The 19,997-nt window shown below is 49.1% G+C and overlaps 1 protein-coding gene across 3 annotated transcripts in view; it reads left to right on the top strand.

Annotated features, from left to right (window-relative positions):
• Positions 1 to 1,790: 1,790 nt before the first annotated feature.
• PIGQ (phosphatidylinositol glycan anchor biosynthesis class Q) overlaps positions 1,791 to 19,997 on the top strand; it is an 85,145-nt gene continuing 66,938 nt past the window's right edge. For 2 of the 3 annotated variants that reach the window (XM_066330027.1, XM_066330026.1), the window contains exons 1-6: positions 1,889 to 2,021; positions 5,037 to 5,727; positions 9,827 to 9,958; positions 11,523 to 11,643; positions 17,975 to 18,101; positions 19,223 to 19,376. In XM_066330027.1, coding sequence (XP_066186124.1) covers positions 5,063 to 5,727; positions 9,827 to 9,958; positions 11,523 to 11,643; positions 17,975 to 18,101; positions 19,223 to 19,376 — 1,199 coding nt within the window. In that variant the 5' untranslated portion in view covers positions 1,889 to 2,021; positions 5,037 to 5,062. Of the gene's footprint in view, positions 2,022 to 5,036; positions 5,728 to 9,826; positions 9,959 to 11,522; positions 11,644 to 17,974; positions 18,102 to 19,222; positions 19,377 to 19,997 lie in introns of all 3 variants that reach the window. The other variant, XM_066330028.1, reaches the window with a different exon arrangement.

Below are 19,997 nucleotides of genomic sequence, written 5' to 3'. Positions count from 1 at the left end.
GAGGGGAGGTGGTTCCCCTGTAGCTGAGATGTGCATCTGTTGGTGGGCTGGGAGCTCCACTGCTCTCAGACATTCATGTAATAGAATCATAGAATGAATTGGATTGGGAGGGACCGTAAAGACCATCTCATGGCAGAGACTCCTTCCACTATGCCAGGTTGCTTCAAGCCCTGTCCAACCCGGCTTTAGACACTTCCAGGGATGGGACATTGCCCCCAACCTGACTGCCCAATGGCCCCCAGCTTCTCCAGGGCTAGACCAGCTCTGGACCCACCACAGTATGTAAAGGATGATCCAGCTACTCAGAATTGGTCGTGCATTGGTGCCTTGGCAAACTTGGCACACCCTCAATTCCCTGTGTTTTTTCCAAACCTAATATAAATATTTCTCCTCTCTCCGTGCAATTTTGGTGTGCCATGGTCCCATCTTCCTGATGTCAGATCATGGCCGGAGGGGTGAGGTCATGCCAGAAGTCCATGAATCATGGAATCACACAATGGTTTGGATTGGGTCCTTAAAGATCACCTAAGTCTACACTTTGCCATGAGTAGGAACACCTTCTACTAGATCAGGTTGCTCCAAGCCCTGTCCAGCCTGGCATGACTGAGCCAACTGGTCTTCCCGAATTCATTCTCAGGCTATTAGGGTGAGTTTTGCAATCAGAGAACGGCACACTGGGTCTGCAGCAGACATCGGGAAAACGGTAAGATGAAGGTAACTCCTTCTGTGCTGCATTCCTGACCTCTACAGGGAAGCAATAACCACTGCATGGAGTAAATTCCGTATGGAAACGTGGAACTCCTCACACTGCCCACGTCCTGGGGCTGGAGCTGCCCTGTTGTGCTCTGGAGAGCAGGGCTCAGCACCTTTATCGGCAGGGGCCAGGGGCAGGCGGGCAGGGTGTGCCGGCACAGGGCCGGGCGTTTCCTACTCCCTGCTCCAGCCCTCGGTGCGGGCACGGAGGTCAACGACTCCTCGGTCTGTGCTGATGTCCCAGACCCGAGTCACCTCCTCTCATCCTAAATGATCCCTGGAGAAAGCCTCGCTCCCTCCTGGCCCTGGAAGAGGCAGGGAACACAACAGACACGCCGCGGTGCCCTCCAGGCCCGCTGTCCCTGCAGAGTGGGGCTGCACGGTCTGCAGGAACCGGGCGGGGGAATCAGCCTGCCCCATCCCGGGAAGCTGAGCTCCCTCCGAGAAGACTTAATCTCCCCTATCTTATTCCCAATTCTGTGGCATCCAACAACAAAAATAAAACCCCAAACCTTTTCTCTAGCCCACCCCCACTTCTGCCCCTGCTGTCCCTTTCCATATGGGACCTTCTCATGCTGCCCAGCATCTTCCCGAGCTCACTGGCCCCAGACCACTGCCAGATCACAGGACAGAGCCCTTGGGCACCTGTTGGCACCCGAGGGCCTCTGCTGGGCCAGACATCCACTGAGGCAGCTAGGATGGGGGTCAAGAGGGTCCCACCAGCACAGCCGAGCCCCTTGCCAGCGGCATGGCGGACAAGAGAGTTGCCTGAAGAAAGGCGAGTCCTTGGACTTCAGGGATGAAGGACAGTGAGGTCCCACAGGGAAGGGGGACTGCCTGGCCTGTGGCATGAGCGACGGCAGTGTCCTGTGAGAACAGCGGAGCCCCTCGATTTTGGGAAGAGAGGACAGAGGGTCCTGTGAGCTCCTGGGGACGGGGCCGGCAGTGTCCCGTGGGCACGGCCGAGCCGCTGGCCGCGCTGCAGCCCGGGCGGTGGCAGGGCAGGCGGGGGCCACTGCCGCTCCTTATCGCGCCGCTCAGGCGGCCCCGCCGCTCTCGGGGCCCGCGGGAAGGCGCCGGGACGAGCCCGGGGAGCGGCGCTGCCGGCGGCGGGGCCGGCGGGAGCCCACACGCCGGGAACCGGGAGCCGGGACACCGCGGAACGCGGGCGGCGGGCGGCGGCGCCGGCCGGGCCCGTCCCGCTGCACAGCCGGCGGCAGCGGCGTCTCCGAGCAACCGCGGGCGGAAGCGGCGGAGCGGAGCGGGCGGTAGGAGCGGGGCGGGCCGGGCCGGGCGCGGGCACCGGGGAGGCCCCGCCGGGCCCCTCGCCGCACTGAGGGGCTGGAGCGTGTCCAGGGAAGGGAACAGGGATGGGGAGAGGCTGAGGGAGCTGGGAAAGAGGCTCAGCCTGGAGAAAAGGAGGCTCAGCGGGGACCTTGTGGCTCTGCACAACTCCCTGACAGGAGAGGACAGCCGGGAGGGCTCTGCTCCGAGAGAACGAGGGGCAGGACAAGAGGAAATAGCTTGTAAGTTGTGCCAGGAGAGGTTTAATTGTATATGGATAGGATAGATGGGGAAATTTCTTCACATTAAGCATGGTCAGGCAAAGTCACAGCCTGCCCAGGGCAGCGGTGGAATGCCAGCCCTGGAAGTGTTTGAAAAGCCGTGTGCATATGGCACTTGATGGCTTGGTTTGGTGGTGGTGGTGCTGGGGGAATGACAGGAGCTGATGGTTTTAGAGGGCTTTTCCAACCTTTACAATCCTACGGTTCTATGATTCTTAATATCCTGGCCCTAACCCCCCTGCAAGGAAGATGGGATGCTCAGGTTTAGGTCTGCTGTGGGATCAGTCCCCCTTGGCAGCCTGTGGCCACAGGACAGTCTCTGGGGTAAGATCAAGGGCATATCCCACCATTCACCTTTGCTTTTCTAACAAAAATTCTGGAATTAATCAGTCCTGGCGTCCTGTATTTATTTGTTGGTTGCATTAACACATTTTAGGTGGTGTTTATTTTGTTCGTTTTGGTGACTTGAGATCATTGCATTGATGCTTTCAGGGAAGATGTTTTCAGCAGAAATCGGTGTATCTCGAAGATTTTAGGCACTTGATAAACAGGGGCTGCATGAGCATTGGTAGAATTTTTCTGTTAAAATTAGCAGCAGTGAAGCAGTTGACTGTGATGACATTTGATATTTCAGTCTATTGAAATGAATGAGGTGGATGCATGACAAGTCGTGGATTCGGGAATATGAGACACATTAACATAACAATAGTTGATCAGCCAGGTTTTCAGCTATCAAGATATTTTTTACAGCCTGAAAATCATATCAGAATCTTCTCTTCCATGTCTCCAGCAGCCAAAGGGCAAATAATTTGAGCTATAGCCAGAGTAGTTGGGTGCATAAAACTATGTTAATTTAAAAAGTTGGGGAAGGTGTAAGAGGAAAAACTGACAAACTAGAGAACATAAGGATGAGAAGTGTTTCTACTCCATGAGAAGTTTTGCCAGAGGATTGTGACTGTCTTTAAAAACAATCTCAGTGAAAAATGTGTGTATGAAGAGTCAGTTGACAGTTCCTCTCTGAAATGTGCTGTGGATGGACAGACCTTTATGGGCAGCCGTGCACAGACACTGAGAGTCTCTGGTAGCAATACTCACAACAGCTCTCTCCCCTTTGATGGGAAAAACATCATGGAGCTGTCTTCGATGTTTTTTCTTGGACTGAATTTTCCCTTTTACTTTGCAAAAATGCAAAGTACATCCCAAGGCTTCCCTCCTGAGGGATTTTGTTGGCAGTGTGGTCCTGGAAGCACAGTGTTTGGAGGTGCTGAAAGCAGCCAGCACTGGCCCATGCTGCTCCAGAGATCCTCCAACCCCCAGCAAGATCTGGAGGCCACAGAGGGAATTCATTTCTCCCTGTTTGACCAGAGGGATAACCTCAGAGACCTGGAGTCTGTGAGGGAGCCGGATCTCAAAAGAGTCATAGATCATGGAATGGTTTGATCTGGAAAGGACCTTACAGACCATCTCATTCCACCTCCTGCCACTGGCGGGGACACCTTCCACTGTCCCAGGGTGCTCCAAGCCCTGTCCAACCTGGCTTTGGACACTTCCAGGGATGGGGAGTCCACAACTCCCCAGATTACCCCACTGTGAGTGATTAACCCCAGAGGTTAATCACTCCCCATAGCTGCTCCTCCATCCCTCCATGCTGTAGGAAATTCCCAGGTGCTGAGCTTTACTGGCTCAGCTCTCCTCTACTAAGGGAGAGGAAAACAAAGCCACCAGGCCCTTCCTGCTGCACATCCTCTCTCCGTGTTGTAAATACCCTCTGTGTTCCCTTTCCAGCTGACTGGGTCCCTCGCAGAGGAGCAGCCTCGGGGGCCTGCAGAGTTTTCACATCTCTAACAAAGCACTGAAGGACAGGAAAGGACAACGGGCACCGGGTGCCGCCTGTTCTGCGCCAGCGCCCTCCTTACTGCAATTACATTCCTGTTAAAGCCTCCACCTTATTTAAAGAGACACTGTCAACTGCCTCAAAGTTCCTTTCTGGAAAAGTCTCCCAAGGCCATTGAGATGTGTTCTTAATGATGGGGAGAAAAGCACTAAAGATAGAGTACTGATAAAGTGGAGACGCTTCTCCTTTCTTAGGCTGTTGAATCAAAGGAATTAAAACTGCTTCAATTAATTGCTATAGTCCTTTCTGACACAATGATCATGTTGGTTTCCAGATGAGAGGAGTGAGGCAGGAGGAGCTGAGTGATGAGATCAAGGTTGCTCTGTAAGTTTGCTGCAGAACAGAGCTCTGGGTTGTAAGGTGGTAAAGGAGACTGAACAGCGTGAACCAGTGTTGGATTGTTGGTAGCAGCAGGAAATACTCCCCAGAGGCACCGTGGTGTACTATGATTTAGTCCCTTCTTTAGGAAGTGCTCTAGCACATCCAGTGTGAGATCCAAGATCTAAGGATGAGTGAATTCCAGATCTTGGCTGGTCTGATGGGCTGTGCTTATCTGTGTACCACCATGAAAAATCTTTCCAGAACTGGGAAAAGGACTTTTGTGGGAAACTCTGGGCTCGCCTTCCCTCACTTGAAAGACTGCAGATCATCAGAACCTCCTGAATGTGTGTGTGGCTGTTGGCTGTCACTAATGTCATTATTCAAGTGGTTTGGCTTAGTACTTTCAAACATGCTTGGTTCTCCTCTCTGCTGGCTTTGGCCAGCTCAGATTTTCCTTGCCTTTACTCACCATCCTCAAGTTTAATTTTTGTGTTTATTGTCAGGTATACGTCCGTCCAGGGTCACTGCCATGGTACTGAAGGTGTTCTTTCCATCGTGCTGCTCCTCAGCAGACAGCGGCATTTTGATCGGCCGCTGGATCTCCGAGCAGAACTCTGCTGTCATCCTTGCCGTGGTGCACTTCCCCTTCATTCCTGTCCAGGTGAAGCAGTACCTTGGGGAAGTTCAGCGTGTGACTAAAGTCAGTGTTTCTGTGCTTGGCTCATGGAACAACAGCAAACAGGAGAAAGAAGAGAGTCTCAGTGAGTTCTTGGAAGACCTTGGGACCATATTCTGTCATGAGCCGTGGATCCAGATAAGCAAAGAGGGAGACAGCAAATTCTGGAGCTGTTCTACCCTTAAGAAACACTCTAAGAACCCTCAGGAGGAGGAAATCATCTTGGTGTACTATGACCAGCGCAAGGTCATGCTTTCCCATCTTCACCCCCCTTTGGACACGGCTGGCCAGGGTGCAGAGGATGCCTCAAAGCTCTCGGCCATCTTCGACACGGTGGCCAGGAGCCAGGTGCTGTTCATGACAGACAGGTACGACGAGGGGCCCATCAAGCTGACCCACTGGCAGTCAGATGGGGTGGAGGCCAGTATCATCGTGGAGCTGCTGAAGCAGGCCTCTGTGCCGGCCTGCATGCTGCTGACATTCCTGCTCTCACTGGTCTCTGGGGTCTGCAGGAGCAGGTAGGTGATGTGGCATCACCCAGCTTGTTTTGCCTGGCAGTGTAATTCGTGTTTTTTGGCATTGCAGGGCTACTGCTCAACCCCAGTGAGAAAAGTGATACAAAAATGTTCTGTTGGAAATGGGTTGCTGCAAGAGGTCCTGTTGGAGTTCTGCTGAAAATAAGGCCAAAGGGTCCCTCAGAGCTCCTTGTGGTGCTGGGAGATTTTCTGGGGAGGTATTCACATCCTCCCTATTTGCACCAGGGATAGCTCAGCCCTGCTTCAGTTTCATCACAGTTGAAACAGTGGATTTCCAGCCATTCTGTGGCTTAACAGGATGACATGAGGCTCTCCTTAATGGCTCAGTAGCTGGGGACTCCTTCCTCCCTGTCTGCTGTGAGTCCCTCTGCAGCTGTGAAACCTCAGCAAATACTGTTCCTAAATCCATCCTCTCTCCAAAAGACTGTGATGCTGCAACCTTGGCACTTTATAGCAATTTAGAGGGATTGCTGCTCAGCCTGAATCCTTAGTGAAATCCTGTTCTCACAACTGTGAGCCTGAATAGGGTGCTCTAAATGTAACACATGGCAAGTGCTTGGACTGAAAGCTGATTTCTGAGGAGATTTGAAGGGATGAAACTTAGAATCATGGAATTGTTTAGCTTGGAAAGGCCCTCTACGATCATTGAGTCCAACCATTAACCCAGCAATGCCAAGGCCACCACTAACCTATGTTTCCAAGTGCCACATGGTTTTTGAATACTTGCAGCAATGGTGATTCCACCACTGCAGCTGCCTGGAGAGGTTGTGACAGAGAGGGGAGTGGAGTTCTGGTTCTAAGCTGCAAGGGGACACTGTAATTGATGAAATCCTTATCCAAAGGAAGGCACTGCTCCTGCAGTTTCTAGCAAGGATCAAGAAAACACGCAGGAGTTCTGGTTAATGGAGCTTAATATTTGCATGTGATCCAGATTTGGAAAGACTGTTTCTCATCTGATATCTGAAAATTCCCCTCTCACTCTCGGGAAAAAACTGAATTGGAAAATCAAGATTTACTCATGGAGGCTGTGTTAATTTATTGCTATAATTCCATATATTTGGAAATACCCCAAAGATCTCCTGCTGCTTAAATAATGCAGTGACACGTCACTGGATTTTCGTTGGTTTTTTTTTTTTTTTTTTAATCTGGTTGGTTTTCCATTGAAATTCTGAAAAAATTGTTCTATATAATGTGTGGTAAACAAGTGGGAGTATTTCTGGCAATGCACAGTTGATGTGCAAAGGGGTAGGGGACCACGCAAGGAATATTTTTTGCTTTCTTCAGTTCTCACAGAGAGGAGATTTCCCACAGCACATCTTGCAGCTGCTCTATTGAGCTTTTTGCAGTATTCTTGTATTTTTATTTCAATAAGTATGTGTAGGTATTTCCTTTCCAAAGAAAATATGTGAGTAGAACAGAGGTTGTGCTTGTGATGGTGAGTGAAAAGACAGTCAGTTGTAGCACAGGCAGTGACATCCCTCTGACGTGGTTTTGGGCCCAAGGTGTCCGGTTGAGGAGCTGAACCATTGCAGGTTGCACAATGTTGTGTTGCTCTGGGGATGAGGCTGCTTTGGGAATCATTCCCACTTGTGCAAGACATTCCCCAGGCAGACAACAGCAGCCTGTCCTTGCCCCTGGCTGGGGATGTCAGACTGGGGGTGACCCAGGGGCTGGCTGCCTCCAGCTTGAGGAGCAGCCGTGGATGGTGAGAGACACCCACTGCTGAGGGAGGATGGGACTATCACCCAGTGAGTGTGTGGTGTACCACAGGGCCCTGGAGCTGCTGCTTTCTGCCTGAGCTGACAGGGTCTGGCAGCTGGTGTTTGACCCATAATTCTTCACCTTCAGCCATCTGTACATAATCCCACAGGTAGAGCGTTCCTCCTTCCCCTTCTTTACGTTTCAAGTGCAATTCTCTGCTCTAGTCAAGTTTTGCCACACCAGAATTTGTAACCACTGAGGTGGGGCATAATCGGAAGGGAAAACTCATCTGCTCTTGTGTCTCGGTGAATCTGTGAGCCCAGGTGTGTGTGATCAGTGGCCAGAGCAGTCATCCCCCTCTCCCTCCCCTGCACCGTGCTCTTTTCTCCACCGCCTCAGGTCCCTCCCCCTGACAAGTCAGCTGAGAACAGTGCATTCATTTGTCTCCAAGGTGGGAGGCTGTAGCGCAGAGCTGAGTAACTTGGAGACCTCAAATTAAGAATGATTCACAGTACAGTGCGTGTGTTTCAAACCCGATGTGTCTGAAATTTGAATGGTGAGGGAGGGGGAAGGGGGGGAACTTCAACACTCTGGTCCTTAAGCTGACAAACTGTGCACAAAGTGGGGTTCAAAGGGCTCAGGAGAATGTGGGGAGGAAGGGGACAGCAGCCCCAGGGAACTGAGCAGGGTTTGGAGGAATGGAACCCTTGTGATTGGTGTGAATTGTATAAAGAGCAGTGGGCACCCTGGGTGCCCATCCTGGCCAGTCCAGGGGGCATCTCCTGCTGGGCATGGGCTGGCACACTTCGGGTGAAATCCATGGAAGGCACGCACAGGTTGCAAGGACATCCATATCCAGGCCATGCTCAGTAATGATCCAAGCAGCTGTGCAATTTCCAAAGTGAAGCAGGATACCAGGAATAATGGTAGTGTGTGAAATGAATGTGACCTGAAAGACCGTCCCAAAGCAGCACAGGAGAGTAGATGAAGTGACTGAAAGTGACCGTGGATTCCTGGACCTGTAATAAAAACACTATGAAAATAGTGCAACAACTGCACTGGCTGGTGTAGTGTACTCCTGTGATTTATCCCCCAAACCAAACCTGGTGCCATGTGTTGCTGTGGTTTTTGTGACCAGCCTGCACCAGTACTGTGTCACTTCAGCCTGCACAAATTGCCATCTGTACTTGCTTTATAGGTTGTGTGTGAGGTTATAAAAGTAACTCCTCAAAATAATTGAGCATCATTTAGTACTTTGCTTCTGAGTCATAAGAAAAGAACCTTGTGACTGTTTCCTCCCCTACAAGCTTACTGTGGATGTTAACTTTGAAACCTAATTAAATGCTAAATGTTGTGTTACCTACATAATGCTGGTCACGGCAAGGCAGTGGAGAGAAGGTAGAAGTGAAGACCTTGAAAAAGGATTTTGGAAGTAATAAAGGAAAAAAAAAAAAAAAAGAGAAGGATCAAGTGGAAGAAAAAAGAAAAAGGGAGGAAAAGGGGCATAAACTGCGTGTAGGGCACAGCTGCTTGTTTTACCAGGCTCACACAACACAGAGACTTGTGATCACCTCTGCTCTGGAGCCAGGCTAGGGGAGCTGGGGCTGTTCATCTGGAGAAGGGAATGCTCTCAGGGGACCTTGGAGCCCCTCCCAGGGCCTAAAGGGGCTCCAGGAGAGCTGGAGAGAGACTTTGGACAAGGGATGAAGGGACAGGACACAGGGAATGGCTTCCCACTAGCAGAAGGCAGGGTTAGATGGGATATTGGAAAGGAATTGTTCTCTGTAAGGGTGGGGAGTCCCTGGCACAGGGTGCCCAGAGAAGCTGTGGCTGCCCCTGGATCCCTGGAAGTGTCCAAGGCCAGGCTGGATGGGGCTTGGAGCAGCCTGGGATAGTGGGATGTGTCCCTGCCCATGGAAGGGCGGGTGGAGTGAGATGAGCTTTTAAGATTCCTTCCAACTCAAACCATTCCATGATCCATGATGAGTAACACTGGGATTTGTGCAGCAGTTACATTGCTGTATTGTTGCACTGAACACAACTTGACTCTGCTCTCCTGGAAATTGGATGCTCTCCTGGCATTGTGCAAGCCCAGTGATGTATCCAAAAGCAGAGGTTGGAATCAGGATTGCCTTGTGGCTTTCTTAGGAGAGTGAGACATGGTTTGACAGAGTGTAAATGAGAGCTTGGGTTGTGTGCATGTTTTGGTCTGGCAAGGCTGCCTTAATTTTGTTAACCTTTCAGAGAGTCATTACCATCTAATCACCATCTGTGGTTGCACAACCTTAACTTAAACACTGACTGTTTTACATGATGTTGGATGCTGGCCTGCCTGCTGCATGGCAAAGGCAAGAGCAGACGTTCCCATGTGTTTCTGCAGGGTGCTGAAGTTTTGGCCTTTGTCTTTCTTGTGGAGCAAACTCTCAACTTGTGAGCAGCTGGGACATCGCCTGCAGCACCTCCAGGTCATCAGCAGCAACAAGAAGGCTCAAAACCAAACTCAGCTGATGAGGTATGGAGTACATGTAAAGTTAGGTGTGTCTTGGCTCTATTCCTGTCTCCTGTGTGGAACCCAAACCACGGATCTCATGCCTTGACAGCGCTAGGTCCTCACTGCACCCTATCATGTTGCTCTACTCCATGCTAGTTTGCACATCTTTACTTTGCACTGTATTCATATGCATATATATATGTATCTTTATATGTTAATTATGCCTTTTGCCAGATACCTGCCTTTTTTCCCTGGCCCAGGAAAGGCAACTGGGATATTGCACCCCAAAAACTTGTACTGCACCCATGTGTGAGTGCTTTGCTGTCCCTACTCCCACAGGCTACTTGCTTTCACATGTGGTGCTGTCAACCATGACCATCCATCAGTGTTCAGTGGCACTTTCCATAAGACCAGAGAGATTTAAATGCTCTCCTCTTTCACCCACTCTTTTGGGGAAGCTTTTTGTGCAGAAACTGCAGACCAGAGATTCCACTTACACTGTTCGAACAGTAACAAAGTGTCAGAAAAAAAGCAAACATGCAGCACAGTGAGAGGAACAGAGCAGAGATCTGAGACAGATATTGGATGCCCTAAGGCTCCTCCACAACCAGTCTTGTTCTGTGTGGTTCTCTGATCTGCAGTAATAGACTCCCAGGGAACACTTAAAATAGATTAGCAGATTTGAAGGCCAAAAGTAACTGTGATTGTTCAGTCTGATCTCCTGAATAACTCTTGTAATGGAATTCCATTCAGAAACTCTAGTGAGGAAGGGGCAGCTCAGCAGCCTTTCTGGGTTTCTGAATGAACCCAAGACCACTATTTATTCCCTTGTCTGGCAAAACCATCTGATCTCAGTGTGGATGTGCCAAGTGCTGGTGCCCCCGGTACTGGTAATTGGTAAATCCCCCCCTGAGTGTGTATAAACCTTTTTGTCTGACATTCCTCTTTGTAACTTCAATTCCCTTTTTGCTCCTTACCAAGAAAAGTTTCATGGCGTGGCAGGCTCTGAGTGGCTCTGGGTTTAGAATCATGGAATCGCAGAATATCCTGAGTGGGAAGGGACCCACAAGGATCATCCAGTCCAACCCTGGCCCTGCACAGACACCCCAACGATCCCACCCTGTGCATCCCTGAGAACTTTTGTCAAACACTCCTGGAGCTTTGGCAGCCTCGGGGCTGTGCCCATTCCCTGGGGAGCCTGGGCAGTGCCAGCACCCTCTGGGGTAGGAGCCTTTTCCTGCTATTCAACCTAAACCTCCCCTGGCACAGCTCCAGCCGTTCCTTTGGGTCCTGTCCCTGGTCACAGATTGGAGCTGCTCCTCAGGAGGAGGTTGTAAACAGCTGTGAAGTCTTCCCTCAGTCTTCCTTTCTCTAGGCTGAACAAACCTGTCCTGTGCTTGGCTACAGAAGGAACAGCACACCAGTGGAGGTGAAAAGTTTACAAAATTTCTCTTCTTCAGTGAGTTGTCCTGGTGTCCCTGGGCCATTAAAGGTGCTACATAAGCAAAGCCAACAACTGTCTTTGAAACATTAAACATTGTCCTTCCTTTTTCTCTAACTCTGTTTCTCTCTACCCTGCCTGCAGGAAAGCCAACATCTTTGTGTCTCTGCTGATTGATGTGGCCCTGGGGATACTGCTGATGTCGTGGCTGTACAGGAAGAACCGCATTGGTCACCTTGCTGACACTCTCATCCCTGTGGCTGATGTAAGTCTGGCCAAATCTGATCCCCTTTCACCTGCTCTGGGCACTGCCCAGCTCCTGCCTTCGGTGGTTGTAAGGAGGCAATGCCTCACACACAAGGGTCTCAGAGAGACCTGTCTTAAATCATGCAAATTAGGTCTCCTCAAGAACACTGAAATCTTCAAATCAAGCCTGTTGGGGCTGCTCAAAAGAAATTCAGCTCTACTTTGCACGTGCTGTGAATAGTAATTAGATGTTTATGGAAGGGCTCCTCCAGCTTCTAAAGGAACAGTTATCGCTTGGACAGAGCTCTGCAGCTGCAGATTGGCTGGTTATGGAGCCACAGTGGTTTTGTTTTTTTCTGTAGTCAACCGAAAGTGTCCTCAAGATGTTGCTGTATGGGTTGTTTGTGGTGAAGAAAAAGCTGTAACCTGGGTTGAATCTGATAAACTGTTGGAAAGTCAGACATGATAAGCAGTGCAGCTGTGCTTGTGAAGGAAGTTTTGTGGGGAAATCCAAAGGCTTTGCTGGTCAGGGTACAGACACCTGAAATTCTTCCTAAGAGCTCTGGGATATGGATGCTAAATTAGGAAAACTTGCTGTGTCTTGTGATTTTCTTAAACATAACTCCACTTGCCCACTAAGATCCCTCAACATCAGCAGAAATTCATGGATAGCGAGTATGACTCACACTGTCCTGCTCTTCTGGTGGTTCATTTTAGGTGCAGAGCTCCAGTATATCTGTTTAGTGGCAGTAAGGAACATATAATGTACTTCAGAGGCTGGAGACCAGACCATTAATCTGAGGTCAGCTCTGTTTTAAGAGCTTCTGTATCTTGGGAATACATGTGCAGCAAATTTTGAGCCCTGCCATGCAGCTGCACAGCCTAATCCTTTCTCTGCCCACTTTTCTTTCGTTTCTGAATTGGTTTGGAGAATGTCTTCTCTCTGCTCTTTCCCCAGCTTCTTGGTTGGGAAGAATTAGATTTTGATCAGAGATTTCCAGCAGTGGTTTATTTTTCCTACTTATGCTGCACTTCCTGGGAAGAGCTCACATTTTCCTTCATGATGATCTTCGTGGTTCGTGTCTAACTCCTTAATTATTACAAGGTCTCTGATCATTCTTGTACATGCTGGACTTTCAGAAAGCATGTATGGAGTGTCCAGCATGGCTGTGGATCAGGATTATTCCTGGTTTTCTTACCTTTCATAGTCAAACTTCTAAGGACAGCATGTTTGTTGTAGACACTACTCAGCAGTGGTGGTGGGTAGGAAGAACCACATTTGTCGCAGGACACTTGCTCTTGTGTTTGAGCTGTAACTGGAAATATTCTTCTAGGCCTTATTCCTGCATCTTTTCCCTTACAGATATTTTAGTTGGAGAAGTTTGTCTAGAGCTTTCCCTTTGGGATTACAGAAAGTGCCCAGCTCTCAGAAATCTGATTTTTTAACAAGTCTGCAGGGAAGTGGCTTTGGCTGCATTCCTGGTTGCACAGGTGGCTCTGGGAGGGATTCCATCTGCCCAGGGTCTTTGGCAGATGGACACTCGCCGTGCTCAAGGTGTGTCCAACCCCAGCACCTGTCCTGGACAGGCTTTCTTGGGAGGGTTGCTTGTTTGTTCCTCTTTCAGTAATTTAGCTCATCTGTCACTCAACTTTTGCATCACAGTGACAGCTATCTTCACCAAGTCTCCTCCATGTGTGGGCTCTGTTACCTGGCTATCACCAGGAGCTGTTTGCTTTCTTTCCTGGAAGTGTTGACTCCTCCATGTCTGGAGGAGCTGATAGCCTGTCAGTGCCTTTCTTCCCTGTTTTTCCAGGCTTATCAGTTCAGGCCACTCACAACTCTTCTTTTTTCCAGCCTTACTTTCTTCTTCCAGGCATGTGAGATTGTGGGCATAAAATCATTTGGAGTCCTTTTACTCCCTTTGCTGGGCATTGATTTATATGCATTATGTGCAGGCCTTAAAAAATGCAGATCTGAGTGATCCCAAAATATACCCATGACTTCAGCATGTGGTGTGCAAGCCAGCACCACTTCTTTTCCAGTATGACAGCAAAATCTCCCCTCAGCCATTCAGCAGTAGGTTTCCTCTCTGCTGCTGAGTGTCCATCTGGTCTGCATTATTCCCATCACTGGGCTTTCTCAAGTGCTTGTGTGTTGCCAAGTTCAGTAACTCAGCATTCCCTGTGTGCACAGAGCTCCTGTTCCTTCCCTAACACTCTTCTGCTTTGAGCTGTGCTCAGATATGCTGATAGCAGTGACCCTACTCCTCTGTCTGTTGGTAAATAGAACGTTGGATATCTCATTTGCTCTAGAGGGTGCTGGCACTGCCCAGGCTCCCCAGGGAATGGTCCCAGCCCTGAGGCTGCCAGAGCTCCAGGAGTGTTTGGACACCATTCCCAGGGATGCCCAGGGTGGGATTGTTGGGGTGTCTGTGCAGGGCCAGGAGCTGGACTGGATGACCCCTGTGGGTCCCTTCCAACTCAAGGTATTCTATGTTGCTATTATAATAAGGTTGTTATGTATAATAAGGCTATATATATAACCTCACTTTAACCTTATTGATTTTAATATTGTCAGGCTACCCTTATATAACACATAACCTTATTGATTTGATTGATTGATTTTACCATTGACAAAATCCCAGCACTGGATACAGTGCTCGGGTTTTTTTCCAACCAGCATCTCTCTGGAAGGAAGCAGTGCAGGTGGGTTATTTTGACTCTCAGCACTGCCAGGGTCACAAGCTCAACCTGCTCAGGTCAGGAGTTCAAGGTGTGTTCCCTGGCCATCCCTTGTCATCTTCTGATAAAATGGATCTCAAATCAGCACTTCAGTGCCAACTGTTGATGCTGCACAAGACATCACTGAGTGCAGCTCCCACTTTCGCAGTGTGGTGAGCTGTGCTGTGCTGGCTGTAATAACAAGTTACTTTTGTCACTCAGTGAGGCAGATGTGATTCAGAGACACCCAGGGAGTAAGTGGCAAAGGATCATTTAGGAAGGACTGATTTTTGAAGCAGGCTTTCAAATCCAAAAATGGAAAGCTTGAATAATCTTCTCTCTGTAGATGCCCTCACAACTCCTACCTTCCTCCTTCTCTTGATCCCACCAGGCTTCCCAATGGTTGTCCTTGCTTTTGCCTTCCACAAGACAGCCTTTTCTTTCAGAAATACCTGACTCAAAGCTCTGCACTGGTTTTAAACAGAACTGTATACCATCTCCTTTTTTCCCTCTTCGTCTCTTTTATCCTTGCCGATGTCTCTTTTTCCTAAGTTGCAATCTGTTTGAAACAGTTACATATTTATCGTAAATTGTGCCTGCAAAAGCTTTACTGGGGCTTGGAGATAGTTGGATGTATGTTCCTACTCAGTCTTGTTCCACTGATCCATGAACAAAGCAAGCAGAGAGAACACTTCCTGAAAATTAATTCTAGATGTTAATTTATAAAATAATGTATCTTAGAGCCCCAATCACCTGCAAAAGACACAGGGCAGGTGTGTCTGACAGGGAGAGCTTTGGCTCTGTGTGCTCTGACTTGCACCATACAGAATGCTTAAAGCTCGAAAGGACCTTTAGGATCGCTAAGCTCAACCATCAGCCCAGCACATCTGTGTTCAGCACTAACCCCTGTCTGCAAGTGCCCGCAGGGATGGGGACTCCATCACTGTCCTGGGCAGCTGTGCCAGTGCCTGACCACCCTTTCAGTGAAGAAATTTCCCCTGTATCCAGTCTAAACCTCTGCTGGTGCAACTTGAGGCTGTTTCCCCTTGTCCTGTCCCTGTTCCCTGGGAGCAGAGCCTGACCCCTCCAGGCTGTCCCCTCCTGTCAGGGAGCTGTGCAGAGCCACAAGGTCCCCCCCTGAGCCTCCTTTTCTCCAGGCTGAGCCCCTTTCCCAGCTCCCTCAGCCTCTCCAGGTGCTCCAGCCCCTTCCCCAGCTCTGTTCCCTTCCCTAGAGCATCACAGCACCCTGTGTGTCCTTCACATCAACATTAGTCCTCTGCACATGGAAACCAGGAAGAAGAGCATGACAGTAAAGGGAATATTTCCACAGTGAGCTCATCTAACCCTCATTAGCTCCAGTCTCTCTCCAGTTTGGTCATGTCCCAGCACCTTGTTATGAAACATTTCCAGACCACTGTATCTGATTTATTAATATGTCCACATTCAGTATTCATGACGGCAGGAGAGGAATCGGACTCACAGTCACCTTTCCTCATTCTACTTGCTATTGATCAGTCCTAAAATATCTGTCTGGGAAACAACCTGCAAGAGTCCTTCAGGACTCTGTGTTGAGATTTCTTGCCCAGCTAAGTAACAGCAAGGTAGGGCACCTTTCCAGGGCTACTTGCCCCTGTCAGAGTTTAGCAGCACCTCTGGGACTGGCAGCCTCCAGAAATACTCACTGCTAAAACCCAGCCTTGCTGAAGGACTGCTTTCAAGCATTTAAATATTTCATTAAAATCCCCAAATGCTTTTTCTAAGTTACCAGTCCAACACTTTAAATATTAAAACCAGTCTATTTATAAAGCAGCAAAGGCTTCTCAGCCACAGAGGTGAGCTCCATGGGATCCAATCAGTCCTGACTTGCAGTGAGACAGAGAGAAAAGGAAGGAATTAGACAAGCCTTTTGGAGGAGTTGAAAATGGAACCATTAATTTTGCCACTGCACTTAAAGTAAATGTTTACAAACTCATTTTGCCAGGATGTGTTGGTTAATAAAGAAAATGGAATCATTCCTTGGAAATAATTTTTGCTTAGGGAAATTATATGTGTGAATGATAAGGAAAGTAGACTACAGTGCATCAGCTTTAGGGAGCGTGGCTTGATGAATCTACACGTGGGCAGTTTTCAGTGCCCTTCACTTGCATGGGCTGTAAGTGGGATTTTTGGAGAAAGAGGGCCTTTCCTCACAATCTCTGTCCATGTGGAACAGTGTAAGAGGTCACTTCTTCCAAGTATTTCCCCCACTTCTTTGCTGAAGGTTATCACTTCCCTCAGTTCAGAGCTTGGTAACGAGCTCAGCAATGGTTTCAGCTTGGGAGAGCAGGGCAGGTGTGAAGTTCTGAGGAGAAAAATCACCCAGTTGCAAAGGGAGTGTGGAGTAGTGGAGTGGAGAGAGAAAAGCAATTAATAACACCAGCCTGGGCTGAAATCACCAGACACTGTGAATCACATCCCTCAGTGAAGGGTCTGGAGCACATGTTTGAGGTAGGGAGGAACAAGCCCAGAGCTGGGGTTTAGTTTGTTCTGCAGCAGTGAAGTGACAGCACATGGGGCTGGAGTGTGTCCAGGGAAGGGAACGGAGCTGAGGAAGGGTCTGGAGCACCAGGAGAGGCTGAGGGAGCTGGGAAAGGGACTCAGCCTGGAGAAAAGCAGGCTCGGGGCGGGGGGACCTTCTGGCTCTGCACAACTCCCTGACAGAAGGGGGCAGCCAGGTAACAAGGGACAGGATGAGAGAAAACAGCTTCAGGTTGCATCAGAGGAGGTTTAAATTGGATATTGGGAAAATTCCTGTATGAAGAGGGTGGTCAGGCATTGGAACAGGTTGCCCAGGACAGTGGTGCAGTCACTGAAAGTGTCCAAAAAGCCATATGGATGTGGCACTTGGGGATGTAGGTTAGTGGTACACCTGGCAGTATTAGGTTCATAGGACTTGATATTCTGATTCAGTGATGTGGGGAAGAAGCTCCAGTAGTGTTTTTCCTCAGTGATTCCAAGGCTGCTTTGTTGCTGGGATGCCATGAATATCTGTCCATGAAGCCTGCAGAGAGTGACAGGCAAGATCAGGGCTGTTGCCTAGTACACCACAAAGTATCAAGAGAGTTTGTGCATGGAATACATTTGTGTAATTGTGCTTTCTACCCTGCTCTAAATGAACACAGATTGTGTATAAAAATTCACTCTCTTTTGCCCATTAGTTGGTGTCATCTTCCTCCCTTTTAAAATCCTGACAGCCTTCCCCCAACTCAGCTCTGGCTCTTCACGTGACTGTCCCCAGAAGTGGATTTGTGCACCAGCAATTGCCATTTATTTTCAGAACCCTCATTGCCCCAAGAAATCCCACTGTACAAGCCTTCCAGAGGTGGCCAGAGGTGACACATATTCCCAGCACAGAGACCACGGAAGCAGTTCAGGTTCCTCTCAGCTGTTGTGATTGATTCAGTGAGGAGTTAATGAAGGTGCATTTCTGATTTAGGTAGTTGTCTGTATAGCAATTGTTTGGATTTTTTCCCATTAGTTTGAAGGCTCTGGTGGAATAGTTTGGGGGGGGCAGCAGTTACAATACACTGGCCCTGTTCAGTGTGATTTTCTCCTTTTCTCTCCATGGCCTGGCTTCCTTGTGTTTGCAGCACGTGGCTGAAGAGCTGCAGGACCTGCTCCAGTGGCTGATGGGAGCACCAGCTGGACTGAAAATGAACCGAGCCTTGGATCAAGTTTTGGGCCGCTTCTTCCTTTATCACATCCATCTTTGGATCAGTAAGTGAAACTGTTTAACTTTCCAGCCTCCCTTTTCATTTCTTCCCTCTGAGTGTTTAATGTTTGCCTAGAGGTGAGTAATGAATCAAAATGCACTTCTGCAAGTACAGACTTGTCTGGGAGTCTTCCTGCTGTGGGAACTGAAGCCAAAGTTGGATTCCCACACAAGGAATTCATGCATATTAAATAAAGTGCTGGTATTGATGCTCTGCAAGAAGTGCAGATCCTACTGGGGTTTAGTTCCTTGGTGTCACTGGTGGTGAGTGTCCAAGGGAAGGCACTGCTGTGAGGTCTTTTGTAGGGATTCATGGTCTTTGCCATGTGAGAGGCAGCTCTTGGGATAGGGATGAGACATATGCAGGGATGCAAATGCCAACCCTGTCCTATCACCAACTTAAGCTTTGTGCAATTTTATTATTTCGGGTTCTTCCTTGAAATAGCACACCTCTTGTTATCCTTGATGGAGCAGTGCAGGCATGATAGTTATCTTACTGATACTTTGCTCCAGTCAAGTATGGTCTTGTTTCTGTGACTTTGGCCCACTTTGGTGGTGAAAGAGGCTGTTTGTCTGCATTGCTTTATTTTACAAAAGCCATATGAAGTGGCTTCTGTGGGAAGAACAGAAAAACATGGAACGGTTGCAGTAAAGGTTGATATGTGCAATTAAAAATGTACTTAAGAACCTGGACACAAATGTAGAAAATCAAATGTTATATCCCTGGAAGTGTTCAAGGCCAGATTGGATAGGGATTGAAACAACCTGATCTGGTGGAAGGTGTCCCTCCCCATGGCAGGGAGGTGGCACTAAATGATATTTAAGATGCCTTGGAACCCAAACCATTCCATTAAATCCCATGTGGGGAAAGGTGACTGCTGTGACTGCTGTGTTCAAGCTGTGCACTCTCCTCCCCATCCTCCCAGTACTGCCCCACCTTGGGCAGAAGGAGAGTTTTTGTTGGCCCTCCTAAAGAGAAGATCTAAAGGAGTTTTCCAGCTTCACTTCCATGTTTTCATGGCTCTGATTTCTGGAGCAGTGTTCTGGGGCGAGGGGAATTAGCCTTTTGAGAGAGTCAAGAGGGAGATGAGCCAGTTGAACACTGACCCTCTGCCATGCCCACCAGGCTACATCCACCTGCTGTCCCCCTTCATTGAGATGATCCTGTGGTACGTGGGGCTCTCGGCCTGTCTGGGCCTGACCGTGGCTCTCTGCATCCTGTCCGACATCATCGCGCTCCTGACCTTCCACATCTACTGCTTCTATGTCTACGGGGCCAGGTGAGTCCCCCTCCCTCTCTGGGGTCTCTTTGGAAACACCTCAGGCCACGGTGAAGGATTCAGTCCAGGTGTAGTTCTCCTGAATTTACATTTTAACCCCCAGTTAATTTCTTGCAATCTTTTAAGCCTGTAGAAATGATGGCCATGGTAGTACAAGGAGCCCATCTTTCATTTCTCCTGCGTTTAGTTATTTATCTGTCGTGGTAATGACCTGGAAAAATGACACTACACAACAGGCAGAGGACAAGAAAGCAGCTTACCCCCTCCCTTTGGTTCAGCCTCATGGTGCTTTCCTCCATTGCACCCTGGTAGAGATTTGGAGGGGAACCCCTGTAGTTTTGGAGAAGCCTCAAAATCCCTGTCTCTGTCCTGCTTCAGAGGTCCTTGACTGCACTGTGGAGCACACGTGGCAGGTTTGGGGTTACAGGGGGTCTGTGACACTGTCCTGGTATCATTGTCTGGAGGGTCCTGTGGCCTGAGAGCTGGGCAGAGGCTCTGAATGAGGAGGAGGAGTGCAGGGGGCTTTGGGGCACATCTGGAGCATGTTTGAGTTCCTGTGCAAGAGGTGCCCATCACTGTGCTCTGTTCCTGCTCTCCTCTAAGGAGTCCCACAGGATGTGC

This window comes from Sylvia atricapilla, chromosome 15, assembly GCF_009819655.1.
Source record: "Sylvia atricapilla isolate bSylAtr1 chromosome 15, bSylAtr1.pri, whole genome shotgun sequence".
Taxonomy (NCBI): Eukaryota; Metazoa; Chordata; class Aves; order Passeriformes; family Sylviidae; genus Sylvia; species Sylvia atricapilla.
Note: the sequence above shows the minus strand (reverse complement) of the source record. Positions and strands in the feature narration are given on the sequence as shown.